Source organism: Falco biarmicus, chromosome 6 (assembly GCF_023638135.1).
Source record: "Falco biarmicus isolate bFalBia1 chromosome 6, bFalBia1.pri, whole genome shotgun sequence".
Taxonomy (NCBI): Eukaryota; Metazoa; Chordata; class Aves; order Falconiformes; family Falconidae; genus Falco; species Falco biarmicus.
The window spans coordinates 86,106,665-86,131,262 of NC_079293.1; the positions used below are offsets into that span (position 1 = coordinate 86,106,665).

Here is a 24,598-nt window from a genome sequence, read left to right on the forward strand (position 1 = left end):
TTTGCCAGAGGGAAATTAAGATATACAAGTCGTTTCTTGAGGTTGGCAGTACTCCCTAGTTAACTAAATACAGTAATCAGTCTACCATATCTCGGTAACCTTCTAGGTACCCAAGCTACAGGAGTTCTCTCCCAGCCACGTGAAAACTGAAACACCTACCTTGGGCCAACACAAATAAACAGGCCAAGTGCGCAGCAAGACCAAAAGATTCTCCTGCTCAGTCTAGACTACACCATGTGCATGTAGCAGTGGCTCCTTTTCCCTTTCTCCCTGCACAACTGCAAGATTTCCTTCAACTGAGCCAAGAAGTGTGCCATGGCCAACACACTAGGGCAAGGCAATTCTGGATACAGCTACAAATAGATGGATTGCAAAGGACTGAGGTGGGGAAAAGATGACTTCCTACACGAGAGGTACAAGGCGGCACCAGTGGCACTCTGAACAAAGAGCTTCTTCACTGGGATGCTTTCTTTCCATTCTGCAGAACAGCAGCAGAGGAAGCCCCTCCAGAAGTCAGAATGCAGGCTGTGAAGGAGGTCAGGCAGCCAAGGCAAAGCTGGCTTTGCCAAAGTAGTATCATGCAGATTAAAAAAACCCAAAAAAACCAAAACAAATTTAAGAGGAAAGGTAATCAATAAGACAAAGTAGCATGACATAGGAATATCTAACACACTCAAGACTTTACTCGCTTGGTATTGCAATGCAATATTTAGTTCCAAAATTATCCTGAAGAGGCTTTATGAAATACAGCAAACAACAAATACCTAATGCAAAAGACAAGCAGGAAAGCCCTTTTAAGGAGAGGGGAAAAAAAATAAAAGAAAGAGCCTTTTAGCAATTTTTAGGTACATTAAACTTGCGGAAGACAATAAAAATCAGTTCAGTGTAGACGGCTGTAAGGCAGGACCAGAAGAGAGCTTTCAAGGTCCAAGTACCTGCTAAACACAAACCTACTGAACCTTCTTCATGAAGTTTTCTGTTCACTCCCTCTGCTTCTATGGTTTCCATGCTCTGATACAGCTGTTTTAAAAGTCTTCTAACCCCACTTGTCTTACATATTATCAAGAAAAAAAACCAAAACACACACACAAACACCCACTTGTTTCCTTAATTGCTTCCTAAAAACATTTCTGTAAAAGTCTTTCACTGCTGCATCTCACAAGTTGTTACAATATCAGATACAGCATTGTCAACCCTCAGATCTGCCAGAACAGCAGAATCAAAATTTTGAAGACTGCCTCTCTTAACAGTCATTTAAGAACCTTTTTCCCCTCTCCTGCCCAAACCTCCTATCAAACAGCTCTTAAGAAAAAATGTAACTTTAAAAATAATTAAAAATTCATAACACTCTAAACATTAATCACTGAAAAGTAATTCTGATATTTATATTACCAAAACCTGTGTATATTATTTTCTTATACATGTATTTACCACAGCGAAGATAAATTGCTTTTTGCATACTTAAGTATATGCCTGCGCATGTCCTTCAAGTTTGGATACACACAGCAGAATCCTTACACGCCATGAGCTTCCCATTTCAACAGACACTCTAGACTATCCCAACATCTTTTACTTTCTTTTTGTTCTGGAAGTCATACCAAAAGGTATCTGCTAGTTACCTGAAAATTTTTTTAGTACAGCATCATCCCTGAAACATACCAAGAAGACAAAGTCAGACAACAAACAACAGAAAACCAGGTGTTTATTGCCCAAAAGTCTGCATCACCTACCATTCAAATACTGTGAACTGGAAGTATATTGTTGGAAATTGTTAGGAAAAAAAAAACCTGTTCTTGTTAATTTTACACCAGAGACCAAGCACTTCATAAATTTAATATGCATAATGCTTAACTTTTGCTTATTTGATACTGAAATATCTCTCTAGATTTGGTTATTACCAGGCTATTTAGGTAAGAATATAAATTATTTTCTCCCTAAATTTCTAATAAGGCTCACTTAGAAGAAAGCATGCTATTTAGGAAAAAAAAAAAAAAAAAAAAGAAGAAAAAAAAAGCCAAACAATTTCTCTTTAGGTTTTCTTTACATTAGAAACCAGCTTGCTGACTTGGGCTCATTTCATCACAGAAAACAGTACATAGGAAAAATAAGCACATGCCTTGCTACAGAACAGAACATAAACCAGATTCTCCATCTAGCAATAAAGCAGCCTCCCTTGGAGCAGTAAGAACCAGCAACACCACACTGTACGGTCTCAAGCATACTTTCCTTAGGTATAGCACCATCCCTCTGTGCATTTCTATCAAGGCACAGCACTGCAGTTTTAGCATCCTCTGAGGTTTCCAAAATTGGGTTTTCAGAAGTCAGCAATCTTCTTAGCACTGTATTTTGAGGTAAATTTTAAAAAGTTAAAAGCATTCAGTTTGTCCTTTCTCCTTTCCTTGCACTATTTTTTCTCCTCATATCTTTCAACACAGTATTTGGAACAGTTAGTTCCCCATTTTCTCCCTAAGGATTCTTTGGTGACCAAAGGATCAGCCCTTTCAGCAGCCCAGAGCTTTACCAAATTACAATGTTAAACGCCTTCTTTAAGGCCCTACTTGGAGGAATCCCATGGGTTAGGGCTCTAGAAGGCAGGGGAGTCCAACCAAGACTAATACTCAAGCATCACTTCCTCCAAGCTCAAGATCGGTGCATCCCCATGAGTAAGAAATCAAGCAAAGGGGGCAGGAGGCCTGCATGGATGAGCAGGAGCTTCTGGCAAAACTCAGAAGGGAGTTTATGGGACATGGAAAAAGAGACAGGCCACTCAGAAAGAACATAGGAGTGTTGTCAGAACATGCAAGGGGGCAGTAAGGAAGACTAAGATCCATCTGGAGTTAAATCTGGTGAGGGAGGGCAAGGACAAGAAGGGCTTCTTCAAGTGCATCAGTAGGAAAAGAGTGAGTATGGGTGCCCTGCTGATGATGGATACAGGGAAGGTGGAGTTACTGAATGCCGCCTTTGCTTTGGTCTTTACTGCCACGGCCAGCCCTCAGGCTTCCCAGACCCTGGAGGCAAGAGAGGAGTCTGGAGAAAGGAACACTTCCCCCTGGTCAAGGAGGATCAGGTTAGAGGTCACTTCAGCAAACCTGACACCATAAATCCACAGGCCCCGATGGGATGCACCCCCGAGCGCTGAGGGAACGGGCAGATGTTTTTGCCGAGACACCCTCCATCATCTTTGAAAGGTCATGGAGAACAAGACAGGTGCCTGTGGACTGGAGGGAAGCCGGTGTCAATGCAAGCTTCAAAAAGGGCAAGAAGGAGGACCCAGGAAACTACAGGCTGGTCAGCCTCCCCAGCATCCCTGGAAAGGTGATGGAACAGCTCATCCTGGAGGTCATCTCTAAGCATGTGGAGGAAAAGAAGGTCATCAGGAAGAGTTAACATGGATTCACCAAGAGGAAACCATGCTGGACCAACCTAAAAGCCTTCTATGATGGCAGGACTGGTTGGGCAGATGAGGGGAGAGCAGTGGATGGTGCCTACCCTGACCTCAGCAAGGCTCTTGACACTGTCTCCCATAACATCCTCGTAGGTAAGCTCAGGCAGCGTGGGCTGGATGAGGGGACAGTGAGGTGGACTGAGACCGGGCTGAAGGGCAGAGCCCGGAGGGTTGTGACCAGCGGCGCAGGGTCCAGCTGGAGGCCTGTGGCCCACAGTGTTCCCCAGGGGTCAGTGCTGGGTCCGGTCCTGTTCAACTTGCCCATCAGTGACCGGGACGCGGGGACAGAGCGTGCCCTCAGCACGTGGGCAGGTGACACGAAGCCGGGGGGAGCGGCCGATACACCCGAAGGCTGCGCCGCCCTTCAGCGAGGCCTGGGCAGGCTGGAGAGCTGGCGGAGAGGAACCTCGTGGGGTTCAGCACAGGCAAGAGCAGGGTCCTGCCCCTGGGGAGGAGCAGCCCCACGCACCAGTACGGGCTGGGGCTGACCTGCGGGGGGGCAGCTCTGCGGAGGGGACCTGGGGGTTCTGGTGGGCAGCAAGTTGCCCGTGAGCCAGCAGTGAGCCCTGGTGGCCAAGGGGCCAGCGGGACCCCGGGGTGCGTGAGGGGGAGCGTGGCCAGCAGGGGCAGGGAGGTGATCCTGCCCCTCGGCTCTGCCCTGGGGAGGCCGCACCTGGGGCGCCGTGTCCAGGGCTGGGCTCCCCAGGTCAAGGGAGACTGGGAACTGCTGGGCAGGGTCCGGCGGAGGGCTACGGAGGTGATGAGGGGCCTGGAGCATCTGCCTCATGAGGAGAGGCTGAGGGAGCTGCGCCTGTTCAGCCTGGAGAAGACTGAGAAGGGATCTTATCAATGTCTACAAATATCTCAAGGGTGAGTGTCAGGAGGATAGGACCAAGCTCTTTTCAATAGTGCCAAGTGACAGGACAAGGGGTGACATGCACAAACTGCAACACAAGAAGATCCATCTGAATATGAGGAAAAACTAATTTACTGTGAGGGTGCCAGAGCGCTGTCACAGGCTGCCCAGAGAGGCTGTGCAGTCTCCTTCTCTGGAGACATTCAGAACCCACCTGGATGCGACTGTGCAACCTGACCGAGGAGACCCTGCTTTAGCAGGGGGTTGGACTAGATGATCTCCACAGGTCCCTTCCAACCCTGACTGTTCTGTGATTGTGCCTCTAAATGAATTTCCCCAACTCTTCAACCGCCAGGAGCATGAACTTCATAATACAAAGTAATACAGTGTTGTCCTTCTTTAACTTTTGATTTTGCCTTGTAGTCAATACCTAGGCCCACTGTTGTCACTCAAAACTTTGAAACCACACACCAAAGTTAGGGTGGTCGGTTTCATGCTTGGATCCAGTCTCCAGTTTTCAGATTACCAGCTGCTGCCTACACTGCTGCCAGCAATGCTGAAGGACTAACTGCCACCAGGTGACACTGAACATTACTGCTGATAACAGGGAAAAACATGAGCTTGCTCGAAGTGGTGAGAACAAAACACCTATTTTCTTCCCCAACAACACCAGTTCAAATCATTTGTGGTATTATGAAACTAGTCATCTTAGAGAGCTGCTTTAATCATAGCTTTGATGCAAAAACAAACCAAAAGACACCTCAACCATGGAAGTTTCTTAGTACTCTTTATTTAAAGAGTTGTTAACTTGTTGAGGGTTTTCTTGGGTTGGGTTGGGTTTGGTTGGTTTGTTGGGTTTTTTTATTAAAACTTCTGCACATATCCAGCTCAAAAGCGGGTGCCTGTTGCATTGGAATCAAAGTGTGAAAGTCATCATGAACAACAAGCATGAACCTATGTTGTGTGTCCCAATGCAAAAAGGACATGGACCTGCTGGAGTCCAGAGGAGGCCACAAAGATGACCACAAAGATGGCCACAAAGCTGCAGCACCTCTCCTGTGAAGGCAGGTTCAGGGAGCTGGGGGTGTTCAGCCTGGAGAAGAGAAGCCTCCAGGGACACCTTATAACAGCCCCCCAGTACCTAACAGGGAGGACAAGAAAGCTGGAGAGGGAATTTTTACAAGGGTATGTGGTATCGGAGAATGGCTTTAAACAGAAAGTGGGTAGATTTAGATTAGATACTCAGAAGAAATTCTTTACTGTGAGGGTGGTGAGGAGCACCTCACACTGCCCAGAGCAGCTGTGGATGCCCCATCCCTGGCAGTGTCCAAGGCCAGGCTGGACAGGGCTGGGAGCAACCTGGGCTAGTGGCAGGTGTCCCTGCCCATGGCAGGGGGTTGGAGCTATCAGTATATGGACTTAGCTTAGGGACTTTTTAGCTTGATGTTCTGATGGATGAACAATTTAAAATCCTAGTAAGACACAGTAGCTTTTTTTCTCCTTTCATGATCCTGACAATATTAAATTATACTATTATTTTAGAGTATTTTAAGTCATTAAGTGGAACAAAGAAATTAGGATCAGGCATAAGATCATTACCCAATCTATAATACTTCAAGCAATACCTGTTTTTGTAAGACAACTAAATGCATTAGCTTTTTTAAAAGCCATTATTCCCATTTTGTGGGGTATGTTTCAATCACTTCCTTGAAAAAGCATATGACCCCTGACCACTAGCTGGTAATCTTGAAATATCCAAGCTATTAAACATGTAGAACAGCTAAGCATACAGGACTCTGACACAAAGGTACATACTAATAGACAAATTATCACAGAAGTACTGTTAGAATGACAGCAGTCCTGGAAACAAAACCCCCTTTAACATACTCACCCCCTTTCTAGAAGCCTCATTCCAAAAAAACATTCCCTATGAAATACCACTTTTGAAATATGCCTTTTACAGTGGTTAACTGCACAGAGACGATTTTTTTTGTAACAGCGAACAAAAAGAAAAGGGGGGTAGGGGGTGGGGTGGTGTCTTCAGCATGCTAAAGAAGATTAAGTGGCCTAAAAATCCTTCTCGGTGTAAGCACCACACCCAAGAATCTGTATCCATATATTCAATTCAGATAGGTCGGTCATTACTACACACAGAATAAGATAACTATTCTAGAACAACCTATCCTGGCAAACGTGAACAGAATCAGTTACACACACACAGAGGGGGCATAAGACAGCAAAGGCATCTGCAAGTATTGATAAATATTCTTAGGAAACACCCTTTTTGCAATAGTTTCAAGTGCTTGAAAACATTAATTTGAAAGGAAAGAAATTATCTGCTAGCTGATGTTTTACTGGGAACAAGCTTGAAATTTCAATAAATCAAATAAGTGACTCCTACTAGCCAAAAAACGCTACCAAAGCACTGGAAGGCAACACCTAGCACAAACACACCCACACAGGTGACACAAGCACACCAGTTACCACAATACTACACCATGGTTGCAACAGCAGCACTGGAAAACACACTGAAGGCTAATCAATAGTATCAAAGAGGATTAGATTTTAAACATATTGACTGATCAGTATTTCTAATAGGACATCTACAGTAATTTAAGGTATGTAATTTCAGCACTTCCCCCATCCATGCAAAATGGCTTATTTTCTCTTGCATTCTATAGCTGGCAGTTAAAGTATTTAAAAGCTAAAGTATTTTAGGTAAGGAATTGGATAGAACTAGCAACAATATTAATGCAAGTACCTGACAGCGCTACGATTATTTTTTTTCTTATAGGTCTGAAGACTGAAACAATTTTGAGAAGTGTAACTCTTATAAAGATGTATTCTGGAGCCAAACTGGTAAACTCAAAAGAATGTATGAACAACCTTGAAGCAAGACAAGCTGTCTCACTTTGAACCTTCCAGCAGCACAAGAGCTCTGTAGCTTGTTACATTCTGTCCATGCAGAGCAGCTTTCAAATTGTGTATAAAGCAAGGAAAAGGAGCACTCATAATAATATTAAATAGCAATTTTTCTTCTGGAACTGCATTGCTGTACTAGTCAAGAGCCCTCAGGCAACATTTGTGTATTCAGCTGATTCACTGGACAAGTAAGAACCAATCTTTTTTGGAGTTATGGCAGAATCTTGATAATTTAATGAAGTTCACTCGACAAAATAGTAATGGCTTATGCCTGTCTTCAGAAAGCCTAATTGATGACTTCACCAACCTGTTTGCATCATGATCTTTATTGTCGAGGATTAAAGAGGGATGCTCTTGTTAGATAAAGAGTATTTTCTTGCTGAATTAAGGTTTACAGTGCTTAACCAGCCACAACCAAAACTCAGCTAACAAAACGCTGAGGTTGAAATAACCACCACCTAGGGTTTTCGTTTGGGTTCTGCTAAATATAAAGGTACACCCAGAATGTTCCTTAAGTAGTTAATTTATTTAACAATAACTTATTTGGCTTTCCATAAATATACTTCAACAATATTAATGTTTAACAAGGACATAAAAATTTAAAATTAGAAAAAAAAAAAGAAAATCAAACTAGGAGTTCCAAGCTCCAGTATGTTTTATATGCAATGCCTGCTAACTTAAGACCTCATCTGAAGCCAAGTAAAGTCAACAATTGAGGAAGCATGGAATCTCATTTTCCAAAAAGACTCTGAAAATTATACAAAGTCATACTCAAATGCTTATACAGAAATCCTGTACCAGAACTTCTTCCTCTGGTGAGTTTTCTTAGAAAAGTTCCATGCTTCTGGCTTTGCAGCCAATCTCACCGATTTACCTGAAAAGTATGCAAAGGTCTAGACTGCTTGTCCTCCCAGCTTAAGGGAGAAGGATTTGCAGTTCTTCCATTTTCCTGGCACATGGGACTCCTCCAGGAAAAAGGTAGACACTTAATATATCCATCACCAACTGAAAAGACCCTCACTCTTAAATTCATTCTAGCTTCAAACTTTGGGGTTTTCCCTTTTTTTTTTTTTTCCTTTTTAGAAAAAAGTGCAAACAGTCTAATACAAAACATTAATGTACCAACTTGAATAATCAGCAAAACCAAAAAGGAAAGCAGAGTTGTTTGTTCATAAACTGAAAGCAAAAATATGACAACTCGTTACAAAAAAAAAAAAAAAAAGGACAGCAAGACATTCTCTACTTTTTAAAACATTTGTATAGAGCACAAAGAGCAAGAATAAATGTGTGCTATGTGTGCTAGCCAAGGAAGTGTACGCTTAAGTATAAGGCATGTGTACATATCTAAGTATAACGTGCAACCAAGAGATCACTGCAGGAAGGCATAAAAAATACAATGCATTTGAAACTAAGATGGAGGAACAACAGTGTATCTTTCTCCATTTTAGATTTATGTACATTGAAAAGAGGCATTTTATTTCCACAGCGTATCTTCATTAGTCAAGGGCAAACTAGAGGTTAATATAATATCCAGAACAGTTAAATCTTTTTTGAACACATCAATACAAGACAGCAGTTCAAACCCTGATGCCTCACCTACAGCAGCACTCCCATAACTGCTGAGACTGGTCCACATTACTGCAACTTTACCTAACAGAGGAGGTGCATGGGGAAAAAAAAAGATTCATTAGGAAATTAGACTGAAATTACTACTCAAAGCATGTTGTGAATGGCTCTCTATACTGATAGTGAATACAAAAGTATTTAAAGCAGCTCTGAAATACTGACATATGCATTTAAGAGAACTATCTACCCGAAAAGTCGACAATGACAATCATGCCTTTTCTTACGACGTGATCATGCCAAGTTGTCTATCTCAAAAATACGATGCCTCAGGGTAGAGCAAAGAAGTCTTTCAAGTTACATCCTCTAGAATAGAAATTAGTTGTCTAGTTTAAAGAGATGTTATCTCATGCTACATTAAGGAAGAAGCCATACAATCCTTTCAACTCTCCCCATCAGATGTGTGTGTGCATAATTTTTTCTACAGTTTACTTTTATTGCTACTACATTCCAGCATTCATTTTTAGCTCAGGGCAACCACTGTTGTTTCTAAGCTAGCTATACAAGTGACTGCCAAGTTGGGCAAGAAGCAAGTCAATGTTGCTTTGGCATCATATGGCTGTAAACATTTCCTTTTAACTCTTAGATGAAAAGTCAAAAATACATCAAGAAAGTTGGATACTACCATTACTTACAGAAAATGTTAAGAAAGGCTCCTTCTTGCCACAATCAGATCCTAGGAAAGCTGAACACACTTCTGAAAAGTTTATCAGTCTAGTGAAGAGATATCTCTGAACCCCTGTGGTACACCCTAACTAGATACAGCTCTGCAATTACTAGGCTATTTGCTTCTTATTTCAATACATATTGCCAAAAATCAATTTTGAACTTCAAATTACAAAGCATCCCCCTTTAAAGAAATAATTTTTTAAAATAATCAAGGTTTTGATAATGAATTTATTCTCTCATATCCAGATTTTGTGATTAGTTTCTTGCTTTCTCCCCGCTCAAGCAGCTAACAAACTCTACTGTATAACCCACTCCTGGATTTAAGCGTAAACAACATCCAGCAGCTAGCAGTAATCTTCCTTGACAATCCATTCATGTTTGTAAGATCTAAACCTAGCTAAAGGAGCCATCACGCTACACACTTCATAAAAGTTTCTAGAATTTTGGCTAGACTTCAGAAATTTGTTAACATGTACTACAAGAACTGCTGCACCAGAACAAGATCAAGAGCATAGTCTGGGACAGCATATAACAGAATAAACACATCATGTTTTACACATTCATCTGTTTTCTCCTAACAAATAGAAGAAAACTAACTTTACTTAAATCTATTAATCTCAAAAAAAAAAAAAATATCCATACATTTCTCTGTATGCCAGAACTTGCTCTGTGGAACTGCTATTGAGAGACAATATTTGGAAAAACTCTTTAGTGCTGGTTTTGCCTCAGTTTCACCTAATCTGCGCAACCTATACTGTTGCAATGGCTGCATACGTTAGGTAAGGAACAGGATTCATTATCCAAGTCCAGAATAAAGACCAATCTATCCCTAAAAAAGAGATCAAGTGAGGCAGTCAGATAAGGAACAAGAAAAATGTTGAAGGCACAGACTGACCCAGCACTACATCACTTCAGTGCACAAAACCCCACCCAATGTTTGCTACATTTCACAAGAATATTTAAGGAGATGAAAAACAAAAAGTGACTTTGGGAATATTTACAGAGAACATCTTCCAAATGCGTGAGGTTGTACAGTAGAAATAAAAAAAATATTTGCAATCTGAATAAGCTGCTATAGGGTACTGCATCTTAACCAACCAACCACAGTAAGCTTTTGTAGTAACAGTAACACTGAAAGAACAATAATAAGCCAGTAGTAGATCAAGGTGTAACTTGTTCTTTGGTACTATTAAGATCTCCTTTGTTAATGGTATAACCTTTATGCACTGGAAAAATCAGATTTCAACTGTTTTTCTGTTTGAAATAATTCAGACATTGTGTGATTGTTTACAATAACAAGAGATCACCTGTCAGTGATGCTCTAAAGCATGCCTGCAAAGCATATGACTCACTGATGGGGCAGGCCAAAGAACTCATTTTACTGACCTCCCTTTCCTCACCAGAGCACATTATTGGCATGCTGCCAACCACAACAAGGTCCAAAAGTGCACCCAGCACTTAAAAAAAAAAAATTAGAGCTCTAGCTAGACCTCACCTATCGAATGTCTAATCAGCTAAAAAAAATCAGCTACTGATTCTGCTCTTCGTAATTCTGCATGGCCTGCAAAGGCTCTTGACTGAAACCCATTTTCAAAAGAGAATATTTAGAAAAAGAAAAAAAGTGAGCTTGGTGGATGGAAGATAAGAAAATTCCAGTTTAAATAATAAAAAAAAGTGGCTATATACAGAGTACTAGAGGTATTAGCAGCCTTAGTCTGACTTGGGCAGTTATCAGCTGATCAATTTTAACTGCTTAACCCCAAGAATCAGCACACTGAACACTTCTGTACTAACTACTGCACTACAACTGCCACACATCAAGTGATCAGCAGTGGCATCACTGTACACACTGTTGTTTGGGGGCAAGAAGAGGAAAAGGGAGTATGATGAATCCACACGCTGCAATTAGCAGACCTTAGCGGTTCAGGAGTACAACCACGTGCCCCACAGCAGGCAGCGCGGCGATGGGAAGTCACCAGCAGACCACACTGAAATCGGGTGAGAAGATGTGGTAAGAAGCTGCAATTCTGTTTTGAAGTAGTAACAAGATGTGCAACAGAACTGAAGAAGCAGAAAAATAGGATTCTTTAGTACAGGGAGCATGGCTTAAAAATCATTTCAAGACTTAAGAAATCTTATTCACCCATGTGAATTACATGCTCTGAATAAGTCAGCTACCTCCAATAGTAAGAACAGGAAGTGACCAAAAATCTGGTGATAAATGAGTCAATGAGAACAGAATCACGCAGTGCAGACATTACTTTTTTTTTTTGCTGTATTGCATACACTGGTAGATTGGGTGGAAGGGGTAGCATTAACAGAAGAGATACACAGTGTATTTTGGTACTGTATTTATTTTGATAAAATTATTACCTAAAATAATTTGCTTGCATTACTTTGCCATTCCATATCCACTAACAAATTTAACACTGGTAATTAAATTCCCCAATTTGCTTGCATTCTGCAGTGGTAGAAAATCCCATATTCAGAACAAGAAATGTTCTCCTTTAACTTTCCATTACCTGTGGAATTGACAAAAAAGCAATGTATACTTCTAAAAATTGCCAGGTTTGATGGCAGCGAGGCTAGCTGCTTACTAAGAGGAAACCACGTCAATCAAACCCCACAAAAACACAGTTTTTCTGGCAACTACTCCTGAATCTCAAACCAATTCTTGCTCTGTTTTACTGTCTGGACTATGATTTATGTAATAGCAGGTAAACAGACTTTGCTCTGTAAGCCACTGAAAACCAGATGTAGGTTTAAGTGCAAAAGTTTCACCAATGCATTTGTTTTATCAATAGTATAATTTTACCAGATACCTCCTAGATGTAAATGAAGACCAATTCAAATTTAACAGAAGAACAAGTACATAGTCTGCCTGTCATGTAGATATATTTGCATTAACTGCGACTGAACCCTCTGTACTAGCAGTCTCCTCATGCATTAGCAACTACATACACGCAGCCCATGGATGTATTTTAGTTTTAGTCTCTTCAAACAGTTGTTTTTGAAACCATACTACTACTTCTGATAAATGTGAATCTGTCTCCTGAAAAGAAAATAGCATTCCCTTGCTCTGAGCACAGGGCTTCTTCCTTTCAAAAAACCTCTAGACCCAAGATAAAATATTTTGGAGGGCAGTTATCTAGAAAAAGTAGAGCCATAATACAACTTATTTTCTAACACACTCATTCAGCTAATTATACCTAGGTATGCATCTCATTCCAGATGCCAGTCAGCTAGTCCAACAAGTGACTGAAGTCATTAGTTGTATGTAGTCACCTGCTACCTAGAAGGCAAGTAGGTATGGCCATAAATTTGAGTACAATTTCTTGCAATGTCTTTACAGCCAATGCAAAAAAAGTGATAGTTCCTGCTTCTGGGACAGCATCATTTTTACGCTCTGCATCTGCACAGAACCAAGGATATGAAAGCCACACTATAGTGTTTCGCTGCAATATAACGCAAGTTTCCACAACACCTTAGACCTGCTACTACAGCTTCCCAAGTCCTCCAAGAAAACAGTTGTACTAATAAATTTTTCACAAGAACACGCTAGAAATATTTGATCTCATCCACAGGCATTCTAGCAGCTCTGTGGCATGACGAACAGAAAGAACCATCCTAGAATGAACAAGAGTATAATGGTGAAATAAGAATCAGAAGCTCCAATTACAGAAAGCTGGTATTAGCAAGCAGCTGATTAAGTGTGTAACAACCTTTCTTCCCAGCGGAAGGGTCATACTCTAATTTACCAGCAGTAACAAAAACATCAAGAATATGCTTGCAAACACAGTGAGATGGTTTTACAGCTCAGTACCACTGAAAGAGAATATTCCTATTTTCCCCCCTCATTCTGAGAGACTGTTCTTTGTGCTTACTCTGTTCTGGGCTCCTCTGTTCATCAAGGTCCTCTGAGCCAATAAAATTCAGGTTTATTTATTAAAATGGTTAGAAGGTAAATCCAACGAAAAATAGTTCCCTGCCATTCTGGTGATTTAAATCAACCTACAGAAGTGTTGAAGTGCCAGAGTCAGAGCATGGGAGGAGACCCACACAGCACAGCCATCAACAGGAAAGGGAAGACAGATGAACTCCTTCCTTCAGCAGAAGCAACACGCTGTTAGAAATGGCAGAACTGGCCATGCAATTCAAGCCTGAGGTAACATCATATTTTTTTCCTTTTCTTGATCCTCTACCCAGCTGATTCAAAAGAAGTAACAAATACATTAAAACACATGCACACAAAAAATCCCTGTCTGCCTCTCCCTCTCCACCAAAAAGTCTTAGCATTAAACAGGCTCACTCTCACCTAGATGCCCTTCAAAGTTTCCAGAACAAAGCTGTAAAGAACAAACTGAGTCACCATGTTCTATAACCCACAAAGCCAGGCAACCATGCCACAGCACCACATCAGATTTTATTACTTTTTTTAAAAAAAAAGATACATGGGGAAAAGTAATTCATCTGCAAAACCAGCTATTTAAGAACATGTTTGCTTCAAAATCCAAGTCTCTGAAGTTCAAGTTTTTGATTTGTCAGCTTTGCAACTGACTGGCTTGCAATGACACCAGCTTTATGTGCAGTTTTTGTTAGATAATACAGCATTTGCACTCTTTGGGAAATGGTACGCTCTTCCAAAACACCCAACAGCAACTTTAATTTGTGCATTCAACAAAAGCATACAGATAACAACACTCACACGAAGTCTGCATGTGCTGTAGGCATTTTACACTGCAGTCTCTCCTAACTTCAAGAAAAAAACGTACATGGTTGTAGTTCATGCAAGAAAAAACCGTACATAGCTGTAGTTCATGATGTTGTGCTCTACAGAATGACGACACTAGAAATGTTAAGAAAAACACCTCCTCAGACGTGGGTTGTTTTAACCTAGGCATTTAAGAGTAATGTGCCTGCAGGCTAGCCGCACTTTTTTTTGCTGGAATAAGGCCTCCAGAACAGAGAATAATAATTTAAAAAAAAAAAAACAAAGGTGGGATTTCATTGACACAAGAACGATCCCGAAGCAAGGGCAGGCGAGCCTTTAAAAGCGAGTTTGAGCTGCAGAGCACCGCGCCGCTGCGGCCCGCAGGCATGCCCTCACGCGCGCCGCCGGTTTCGGCCGGGCCCGCACCCCCGCGGGGCCGAGCAGCGCGCAGGCGGGGTTCAGGCCACGCCGCCGCCGCGGGGTCCGGCCCGGCACCGGTGCTGCGGGGGGCGCCCAGCGCGGCCCCTGCCCGGCGCCCCCCAGACAAAGACCGCGGCCGTGGCGGCCCTGAGGGGGAGGACGCGACCCCGGGCGCATTCCCGCTGCCGGAGGCCGGCTCTCGGCGGCGAGGGCGCCTTCCTCCTCCCCGCCCCGGCGCCGGGACGGGGACAAAGGAGGCGCGGGAGGGCTGCAGAGCCCGGCGGCGGGGCGCTGGCCGGGGGCTCCTGCCCCGCCGGGGGGGGCTTCGCTGCCCCGCAGCCCGCCCTGCGCGGCGGCAGCCCCGCCGCCTCCCCCGCGGAGCGGAGCGGGCGCCCAGCCCTGCGCGGCGGCGGGCGCTCGGCGGAGAAGCGGGGAGAGAACGAGCGGGCGGCGGGGCCGCCCGCCTCAAGGTGACACCCGCGGCCTCCCCCGCGCCCCGGCTCGCCTTCCTCACCTGGCACCTGCAGACGATGTCGGCGTCCTGCGCCAGCAGGTCCACCACCTTGCCTTTCCCTTCGTCGCCCCACTGGGCCCCCAGCACGACGGTCACCTTGTTGCCGGGGCGGCGGGCGATGCACTCGCCGTTGGGGATGGCGGGCGCCGGGGCGCCATGCTCCGCCATGGCTCGCGCTGCCCGCTCCGGCTCCGCTCCGGGCACATGCGGCAGCGCGCGGGGGCTCCTCTCCCTCCGCCTCCGCCTCCTCCCGGGCGGGCGGTGCTGCCGCGTCCAGGTGCCGCCGCCTACCGGCCCCGCCAGCGCGGCCTTCCCCGCCGGGCAGACCCCTTGCCCTCAGGGGCAACCCCGCCCCGCTCCCCCGCGGAACACCGGGACCGCCGCCGCTCCCGGCGGGCCCTTGCCGCCCTCGCCCCTGCGCCGCGCCCCCGCGCCTCACAGCCCGGACTACACTACCCAGCATACTGCGCGGCCTTTCCCGCGCAGGCCGCCGCGCGGAGCCGGGCGCGATGCATGCTGGGGAGCGTAGTCCTTCGGCGGCCGCACCTGTGACAGGACCGGGTGCTGGCCGCTTGGCCCGTGGCCGGGGCCCGGGCACCGGGAGGCTGCGGAGGAGCGGCCGAGACGCTCCACCGGGCGCCACCGGCTCTGGGTGGCGCCTGCGGCGTGTGGAGGTGGAGCAGGGGGCGAGGGGCACTGAGGGGAGCCGTGAGGGGAGGCCTCTGTGCCTCGCGTCTGGCCTCTGCTCGGAATGGGACTCAAGCTGCGGCCTTGGGTCCGGTGGCGGCGGACCCTGTGACCGTTCCCCAGGGCTGGCTCTCTGGGACGCAGCAGCCCACGGCCTGAGGCGCTACAGGTGTCCCCGCAGCTCTCCTGAAGCCAGCCTGCGGGTCCCTGTGCAGGGTGTCTCCCCGCTTCCCCTCAGGTTACATCTCCCGTGGGCAAGGCATGACCTGTGGCTCCTGTCACACGTGCCAACCTGCCAACGTGTGCTTGCAGTATATCGTAGCTTTGCCTATGCAGCTCCTTTTGCTGACAATGATAAGAATATAAATCCGTGTTTGCAGAACCAGGGGCTAAAGGAAGGAGGCCATTTTCTCCAGAGACACCAGAACATGGCCCCAAGCTTATTCATGAGGGGAAAAACAAATAAATGGAAAAAACCCATTGCAGAGACATGCCTTCATCATGCATACTTGAGGGTTTAGAGGTAGAGCTGATGTCTCAGTGGTTGTTTTCATTCTTTCCTGCTTCACAGAATCAACACCCCTGGGGGAAGATATTTTTTTAAAAGTAGCTATTAAAAAGACATAAATCTGAATGATGTAATTATTGCTAAGACAGCTGTTCAAAAACCTGAGTCACAGAGCAGTGACAATCTGCAGCTGTCTAGTAAGTTGCAGAGTTTGATTCTAGACGTTTCTTCACTCCTTCGGGTTTTACTTTGACCAAGATTTTGAGGATCTGTAAAAGCCACTGGAGAAATGTTTAACTGTGCCTTGTAAAGCTAGGGAGATACATAACAGAAAATTAAATACAAAGTCGGCAGAGAACATTTTAAAAAAAAAAAATCTTAAAATACCTAAATCCTGACCGTCGGTGCAAAGAGATGCTGTGACAAAGTAGTTCAGTACAAAGATGTTGAGTAGTGGCAAACGATAGGAGGCAATTGTGTGTATACACTTCAAAGAGCCAAGAGTTCCTTAAAGATTCTGTTGAGTCCATAGTATTAATATTTTTGTCTGATTGTGCTAAAAAAAGCACAGCCATGATTTCTGTGTCACTGCACAGAGCTGGTGGGAAGTCACTAAAAGCCACAAGGAGCTGCCAAAGTCAAATTTCTCATCTTGCTGACACAATGGCAAACTTAATTTTAGTTCACTCGCATCTGAGGCCCTCGATCATCTCATGACTCCCCAAACAATGGTCTAGATTAATGTTTCAGGATATGATTTTCCAGTATAGCTGAATCATATTAACACCCCACCATTGCCAATACAAATATTTCCTCAAATCTCAAAACAAATTTGAGCCTGTTGTAGTGTCCTAGCAATGCAATACTAGTGGAACGTCACTTCCCAAAGAGTCTTAGGCACACAAATCCATTGTTCTGCTATTTTTATTTATTGTAAAAGACACTTGAGATTCATGTTTTCTTGATAGGTATTGAACCAGTGAAAAAAACCATTCTTCACTTTCAGAAAACCTCTAAGTATTTAATGAAGATCAAGGTAATCAATACTGATCAGTACTGCAAGGGTTAGAATTTTTTTTTAATATATGGTATTATGGGTCCATCATTCCTCCAGCCCCTTTTCTTTGCAAACTAAATGGAGGCTTTCATTCTAATACTTTAAAAGGCATTAAATACTCTTTGTTGACATGATTCACTAACTGTATTTGTAGTATAGCTCTAAAACATGGTAACTCTTGACCAAAGTACAAGCACAACTGGTGTCTAATGCCCCTTGTCAAAACCAGGCATTTGCTGTAGTATGAGTTTAGAATAAAACTGTGCAGAAACTCCCAGTTGCACTTATTTTTGTTATTTACTGTAAGCAAGAAAACCAGCAAGAGCATGCAATGTTACAGTGCTGGTTTTTTTCCTCTAACGTCTATGGACTGTATTAACTTTTTTTGCCATTTGAGCAAGTTGAATCTGCTCTGTGAGAGGTCAGGTGGGCGTTTAGAGGTGGCACAAAGCGCCAGCGCTTTTTCTGGCATTAGCAAGCCAGTACATGGGACTGACTTTGTAAAACTGAACCCATAGTAGAAGTGTACACTGATAAAGTTTAGGTTGTCTTGTCTTCTGAATTGTTCGATGTTATTGACTGGATATAAAGAACTGAGGCAGTTACAATTATCACAAGTTTCACTGTAATTTGGGTACATTCAGGCTTTTCTCATGACTGCATTGCCTGCCTCCCAATAAACAGCAAAAGGCTCAGGAATTTTTAATAACAGGGAAGGGAAGCAGTGTGTGATCTGCATTTCATTCAGATGTGTTGAAAGAGATATGTGGAGTTGTTACATCTGTATGTTTTCAATTATTCTCATGAAGTGTCTCACATATTCTTATGTATTTAAAAAAAATGACACACAAAGTAGTTTAGAGGAGAATTTTGGTAAGAACTTCCGTAGTTCAGAAAATCAAGGGTGAGCATGAATGAAAGGAAGATGCTATAACAAGCAAGAAAGCCAACTGGACTATTAGCGAATGCTTGACATGGCCGATGGGTCATAGAGTGCTATTTTTTTCTCATTATCAGTACTTCTTAATTGTGTTGAAGGACTACTAAATGATTTTACTATTTTTCTGATACTGTTTTTTCTACTGCAAGTGATTTCTGAGTTTCAGGGAAAGTACAGATTTTAGTGTAGAATGTGTGGTGTAACTAACCCTTGATAATGAAAATGTCAGGGCACATCGCCCATGGTATGAGTTTTCGGTTAAAATTGGTTCTGCCTGTGACAATGATGTAATACTCAGGTATTTTACACTGAGGTCCCATCTACTCTAGAACAGTGGTTGTAGAAAAGTGGTCTGTGGGCCATTGGTGTCCTACGGACCTGTGTCAAACAATAGAATGTTGAAATTTGTGACATTACTCTCATTAAAACATTCAGTAAAAGGTAAGTGTTACGTCCTGATTATTCACAGCATCTTTAGAGCATTTTTGTGGTTTAATTTGATATTAAGGTGTAAAGTGACGCACAAAAAATATTGGATCTTGATAATGCCATCGTCAAAAAGAAGTCTAGTATTCACTGTGCCAGGCACAGTTGGCATCTGTAGCACTTCAAACTCTCCAGAATGCTGTCCATTTAGCTGAGGAGGAATAGAAATCATCATACAGTCAGGACGTACATAATTTTATTGAAGCAGTGTGCCAATGTAATTGATACCTGCTTGTTGCCTGTTACTACTGTTTTAAAATTAGTTTTTCTAGTTAAAATGTCCCTTAATTATTTTTGTTAAATTCATTAATCTTTTTATCATGATAAAAATGAGATTAAGAACATTATAAAGTAGTATTTGTATATGTTGTCACAATTGACATATTTGCACACTAGCAAGTGTTTTCAATTGTTTGGTTAGTTATATCTAGAATATGAAGGAACTTCATTTATTGAGTGGGAATTTCCTGATGTACGTACTGCAGAAGATAAAAGGTAAGAACTTAAAAAATCATAAACACCACCACAATAGCAAGATTTTGAATTCAGTGGGAGAGAAGATAATACGGGATACTTTTGAAATTTTATTGACAGTTTACAGAAGTGTGGTTTTTACATGCAACTGTCAATAAAGTAGCAGCTGACAAGACTGGAGATATACAGGAAAATAAAATATTGTTGTTGAAAAGTTTTAAAGCTAAATCCGTTGCTTGGAAATGAGATTTGTAAACTATGATTTGCAAAAACAACTACTTTCTGTAATAATACTGAAAAAAGGGTTAAAAAATCTTTTGAGTTCTTCAGATCTGCATATTCTGTTCTCTAAAAGAATAGCAAATGAATTGCTGTCTTTACAGAGCAGAAATTAAACGGAGTTTTCTGTATATATGATACTGTAATTTAAATACGTACCTGTAATATGTTAAATATGATAATGGACATACTTGATACAAATTAGCTTTTATTACTGTGTCCCCCCAGAATTTGCTTCTTGTGATCCGAGCTGCAGCTTGCCCTCCAATGAAGGTGTAAGTTCCCTGTTCCTTAGTGTTACAATATGTCAAGTGTGTACAAAGATTGTGTTCTGTCTCCATCTTAGCCTTTGGCAGTATCAGCCATTAAAAGTTTGATAGAATGCATGTGTGATAGATATTGGGTGATTAATTTTTTGCAGGACTTTATAGATTTATATGTTTCTCAGAATACGTCTCTCTGGGTCAGGGAGAACGAAGCACTATGTAAAGGAAACAAACAAATAACACACATCCCCCCAGTGAAGGCATGAATACTTTTTGTTGTTTTTATTCATTAAAACAGGACACCAAATAACACACAATATTTGACTAAGAAAGATCTTGAATTTTCTGAAGGCTTTTCCTTTTTCCTGGGTCTGTTTTTTGGTTAAAACAGTTCCCTTATCTGGGTCATTGCAAAAGTGTCAGCTCAAGGAAGGGGAGCACAGTAGCCCCAGCTTGTATCAGCTTTATCTGTTTGAAAACAGCACCCTGAGTTCACCACCTCTTGAAAGTGCCACAGGGACTGTAGGTAAGAATCAATGAAGATTGTATTTGGTTTTTAAATACAGGTTAGAATAAAGACTTTTGTCTGTGTTAACCTGTAACCCATAATACCCAAGTCCTTATACAGCCTGAATTTCTTTTGCTACTAATCCTATCTGATGTTTTGGGACTAAACCGGTGAGTGGGGTGAAGTGTGACCTTAAAGGCAGGTGATCAGGATGTGCAGGCCTCTAGAATGCCCCATACCACATTCCTGGAGAGCTCAGGGGCTGGGCAATGTGCCCCGCGAGTTGTCTGTCACTGAGCAGCTTGTTTATATAGCTGGTGAGTGACACCCATCTCCCAGTTCCCCAGAGTGTCACTGACACTGTAGCTAGGTTGTCTCACATACATGTAAGATAAACTTGACCCAAAAGCTTAATGAATATTTTACATACTTTTAGGCTCAAGTTTCTCTCACATTCTTTTTTTTTTTTTTTAATTTGATCCAGTGTGCTTATAAATAATGCCCTAAAACTATAATCATTCCAGTCTTAGAGAGGTGGTTTGTCTGTCACTTGAGTGCTGAACTGCTAGATTGTATACTCTGTTTAATAGAAATGTGGAGGTTTTCTCTTGCAGAAAGTTATGAAGAAGGTCCTGAAATCCTGGATTTTTGAGATTTAAATAGATTCTAAGATGCGCATATCTCAGTTTAAGTAGTGTTAAACATTTGTGTTATGTGTGGTGTTTATTTTTAAATAATTTTAGTTCACTGAAAACAACACTGAACTGTCCATTTGCAGGACTTACAGAGTAAAACCAAAGGTAAAGACCAAGGTAAGCTGTGAAAATAAATTGTGAGAAAATTAATTGTGGTCTGATCATTGTGTACTTGTGATGGTTTGGATGCAGATGTCTCTCACAGCATCCACAGTCTGTTGTGAAATGGAGCTCCAGAACTGAATATGCTATTTACAAAATAACCCATCTTTAAAGGTTGTGACGGAAAACTTCCAAGGAAGAACAGAGTTTAACTAGTGTTGAGATGGTTCAATGAATCAATGAATTGTGAGATTTCTGATAGCCTCTTTTATTTTATTGAAATAGTAAATATTTTACAGTTATCTCTTTAACATCCAGTTACTCTGCTTGCTTTACAGACCTATCTGCATCCCAAATCTTCTCTGGGGACAAAAGGCAGCTGTTTATCATATATAGCTGTAAAAAGACCTCAGCTTTCTCACAGTAGTTTGTAATGGCCGTTGAGTGGTTTTATACCAAATTCTGTAGTATGATTAAAGCTTAAAAAAAGTACAGGACGATGTTAACAGATTTTACTATTGCATTAAACGAGAGATAAGAAACTGTTGTGCAGATATTATTAATTTTCTTACTAAGCAGAACTTTTGATTCTTAAATGGGTTTGCAATAATAGTATTTCCTGCCTGGCATACTGGAACAGCACTAATTATGTGGATATTGTCACAGATTTCCACCATGTTTACCACAAAAAAACTTGGGATTTGACTAATTAGCATCTTTTCAGTATTTTGTCAGGAATGTAATTGTTATTTTGGTATCTGGATTGTAATTGGTTTTGGGTCTGAAGAAGCTCATGCTGAATCCTTATTGTGAGCACTGACCAGAAGGAACTATAGTATCTGTTAAAGAGATTAAGAAAGTTTGCAATATCATGTTGAATATGTTAATTAAATAAGACTATTATAAAGAAAAGAATAATATTTGGTCTATGTCCCCATCTATACCTCCATTTAAGACGGCACAGAAACTTACATAAACTGCATAAATGCAGTGCATCCTGTTCAGAAAGGATCTAATATACAGGCATTAAAAACAAAACAAACATTTCATGTCAAAAACCTTTCTTAATTTCATGTTTTCTCTTACCAGATGGGATTGCTGCAACCTATTTCATGAACATCAAAACCAGTTGTTGCCTATTTGTTCATGTTCTCAAACTCCCTCCTTCTCCTATGACCCTTTCCCAGTGCAAAACCTTAGTTCTCTCGCATCTGTGTTTCACCTCATTCATTATATCTAAATAATCCTAAATCTGCTCATGTGTTCAAGCTCTCTTGTCACCTTTAATATTTCAATTTCCTACCAGTATCTCTTAAACCATTCCAGAATAGCTTCAGCTGTTTGAATTTTCAACTACTGGTTCAACAAGAGGTAGCAAGTGCTGTGCTGTGCTGTGCTGAGTCCTAACCTACAGATGTGGTTATTCACCAAGGCTTTAGTACCTTGAGTTCCCAAGCATGCTTGTGTGTTCGTAAATAGTCTCACTTAATTCAGTTGGACTATTAACAAATCAAAGCTTTTTCTGTAAGTAATAAAGCACTGTATAGATGTATACATTGACACAAGTAAAACATAAGCCAATAACACTAGGAAAAATGGTGTATCAAAGGAAAACATATTTCTGCCTTCTAGACATTTGAGGATGAAGAGCAGTATCTGCCTGCTTCTGATCATTCTAATTGTTTCATGTGGTATGTGACAGCAGCTTTACAAACAGACAGGTAAGGGGTTTTTTCTACATAAATATTTTTTGAAAAATATAATAGGAACTTTTTCTAACAGGTATGATAGTTTTAATGATCTATGTGAATAAATGAAAACCCTGACAGTTTGGAATGTATGATTTTTTGATAATGCTGGATATTGCATGTATATATATAGGTATGGGTCAAACTGAGAACTCCTTTGCTGGTATATTGAATTAAAATCCATAGAAGGTGAAAAGAGGAGCTTTTGTACTTTAGTACAGGGGTAAAAATGAAGGATATTGACATGTGGATTCAGATGTAGCACAGAACAAAAACACAGCCAGCCATTGCCCAAAGTAAATCAGTGTTTCAAGACAGAATTGCAGAAGGTAGCTCATGAGCAGTAGATTAAAAAAAGAAAAGAGACAAATCTGGGAGGTACATCTAACAGGTCTGAAGGTTATTGAAGAACCTCCTATGTACTGTAGAATGCAGGGGGATTTTGATTGCAGGGGCCAGAAGTACATGTTTCTTGAAAGGAGTCAATTGTAGAAATAAAAATATCTTGGATGCTGTTGCAGGATTCCAAAGAATGCTCATGAGAAGGGAGAAAAATGAGGCAGAGACTTTATTTTTTTTGTCTATATACATGTGTTTATCCTGCTCAGTAATGATTTTTAAACATTAGAATGTAAGCATATCCCCCTGCACGCTCTAGTGTCTCTGAAGAAGGCTATGTCAGATGAAGTTGCAGCTAAAAAACATCTGCTCAAACAAATAGGAATTTTAAACAATTGAACAGAAGGTGCCACTTGTGTGGAAGGAGAGGGCATGCTCTTAAAGTATGATAGACAGGCCAAGAAAAAATGAGTAGTGACACATAAAAGCATGTATCTTAACATAATAAAACCAGACAGGAACACTGCTGGCTGTCAGCCTAGGAAGCCCTACCAGAGTTATGATCACCTTATAGTCAGAAGCACTAAGAAAAAGGAAGGAAAAAGTCTGATGGTTGTGAGACTACTGAACAAGTTCTGTAGATTTTCTGAATAAACCTGGTAGGTTTTAGGTGAAAATAGCAACTTGTATTCTGCTCCTGTCATCCATGGAGTTTGCCAGCGTTTGGCTTGCTTTATTTATTTAGGAAGAAAACATCTATAATGCTAGTCAGGAATACTTTTAATGGCATACTTTTGCTCATGAAATATGTATACAAAGTCATGTTTCTCTAAACGTAATAGAAATAAATACCAGTAGCTTTCTTTTTCAGTTTTTGAACCCCTCTGATAACTCCAGTGTAATGCATCATGTGTTTGCCTTCAAAGCCATGCAACTGTTCTATGTTTATTTGTACAGTAAACTAGTAAGCTCCTTGCTCGGATTTTTTCCTACCAACCCCAGGGTAAACTTTCTTGCGTGTTCTCTCTTTTGATTAGTGTTAATATTGCCTGAGACTGTCTTCCCACATTTCCCAGATACTGCTGCAGAAAGGAGCACTTAATTGCTTTTTTTGTTTTGTTTTGCTGGAAGGAATGCACTGAGTACAGTTACCAAGCTTAAACAAAACGTGATTGACAAGAAGCCAAAGACAGCATTAATAGCAGCAATCTCTCTCATCCTAGAAGAACCATAGATCAGACTTTTTTCTTCTACTTCAGTCACACTGGTTAGAATTACTTGTGTAATGTGCTTGAAAACTGCAGATTTAGTTTTGTAGTCATACGGATTTTTTTCAGCAAATTTGAAGA

The 24,598-nt window shown here is 41.9% G+C and overlaps 1 protein-coding gene across 1 annotated transcript in view; it reads right to left on the reverse strand.

Annotated features, from left to right (window-relative positions):
* ADSS2 (adenylosuccinate synthase 2) overlaps positions 1-15,490 on the reverse strand; it is a 40,500-nt gene extending 25,010 nt beyond the window's left edge. Inside the window, exon 1 of the mRNA XM_056343373.1 lies at positions 15,161-15,490. Coding sequence (XP_056199348.1) covers positions 15,161-15,328 — 168 coding nt within the window. The 5' untranslated portion in view covers positions 15,329-15,490. The remainder of the gene's footprint in view (positions 1-15,160) is intronic.
* Between the last annotated feature and the right edge of the window lie 9,108 nt (positions 15,491-24,598).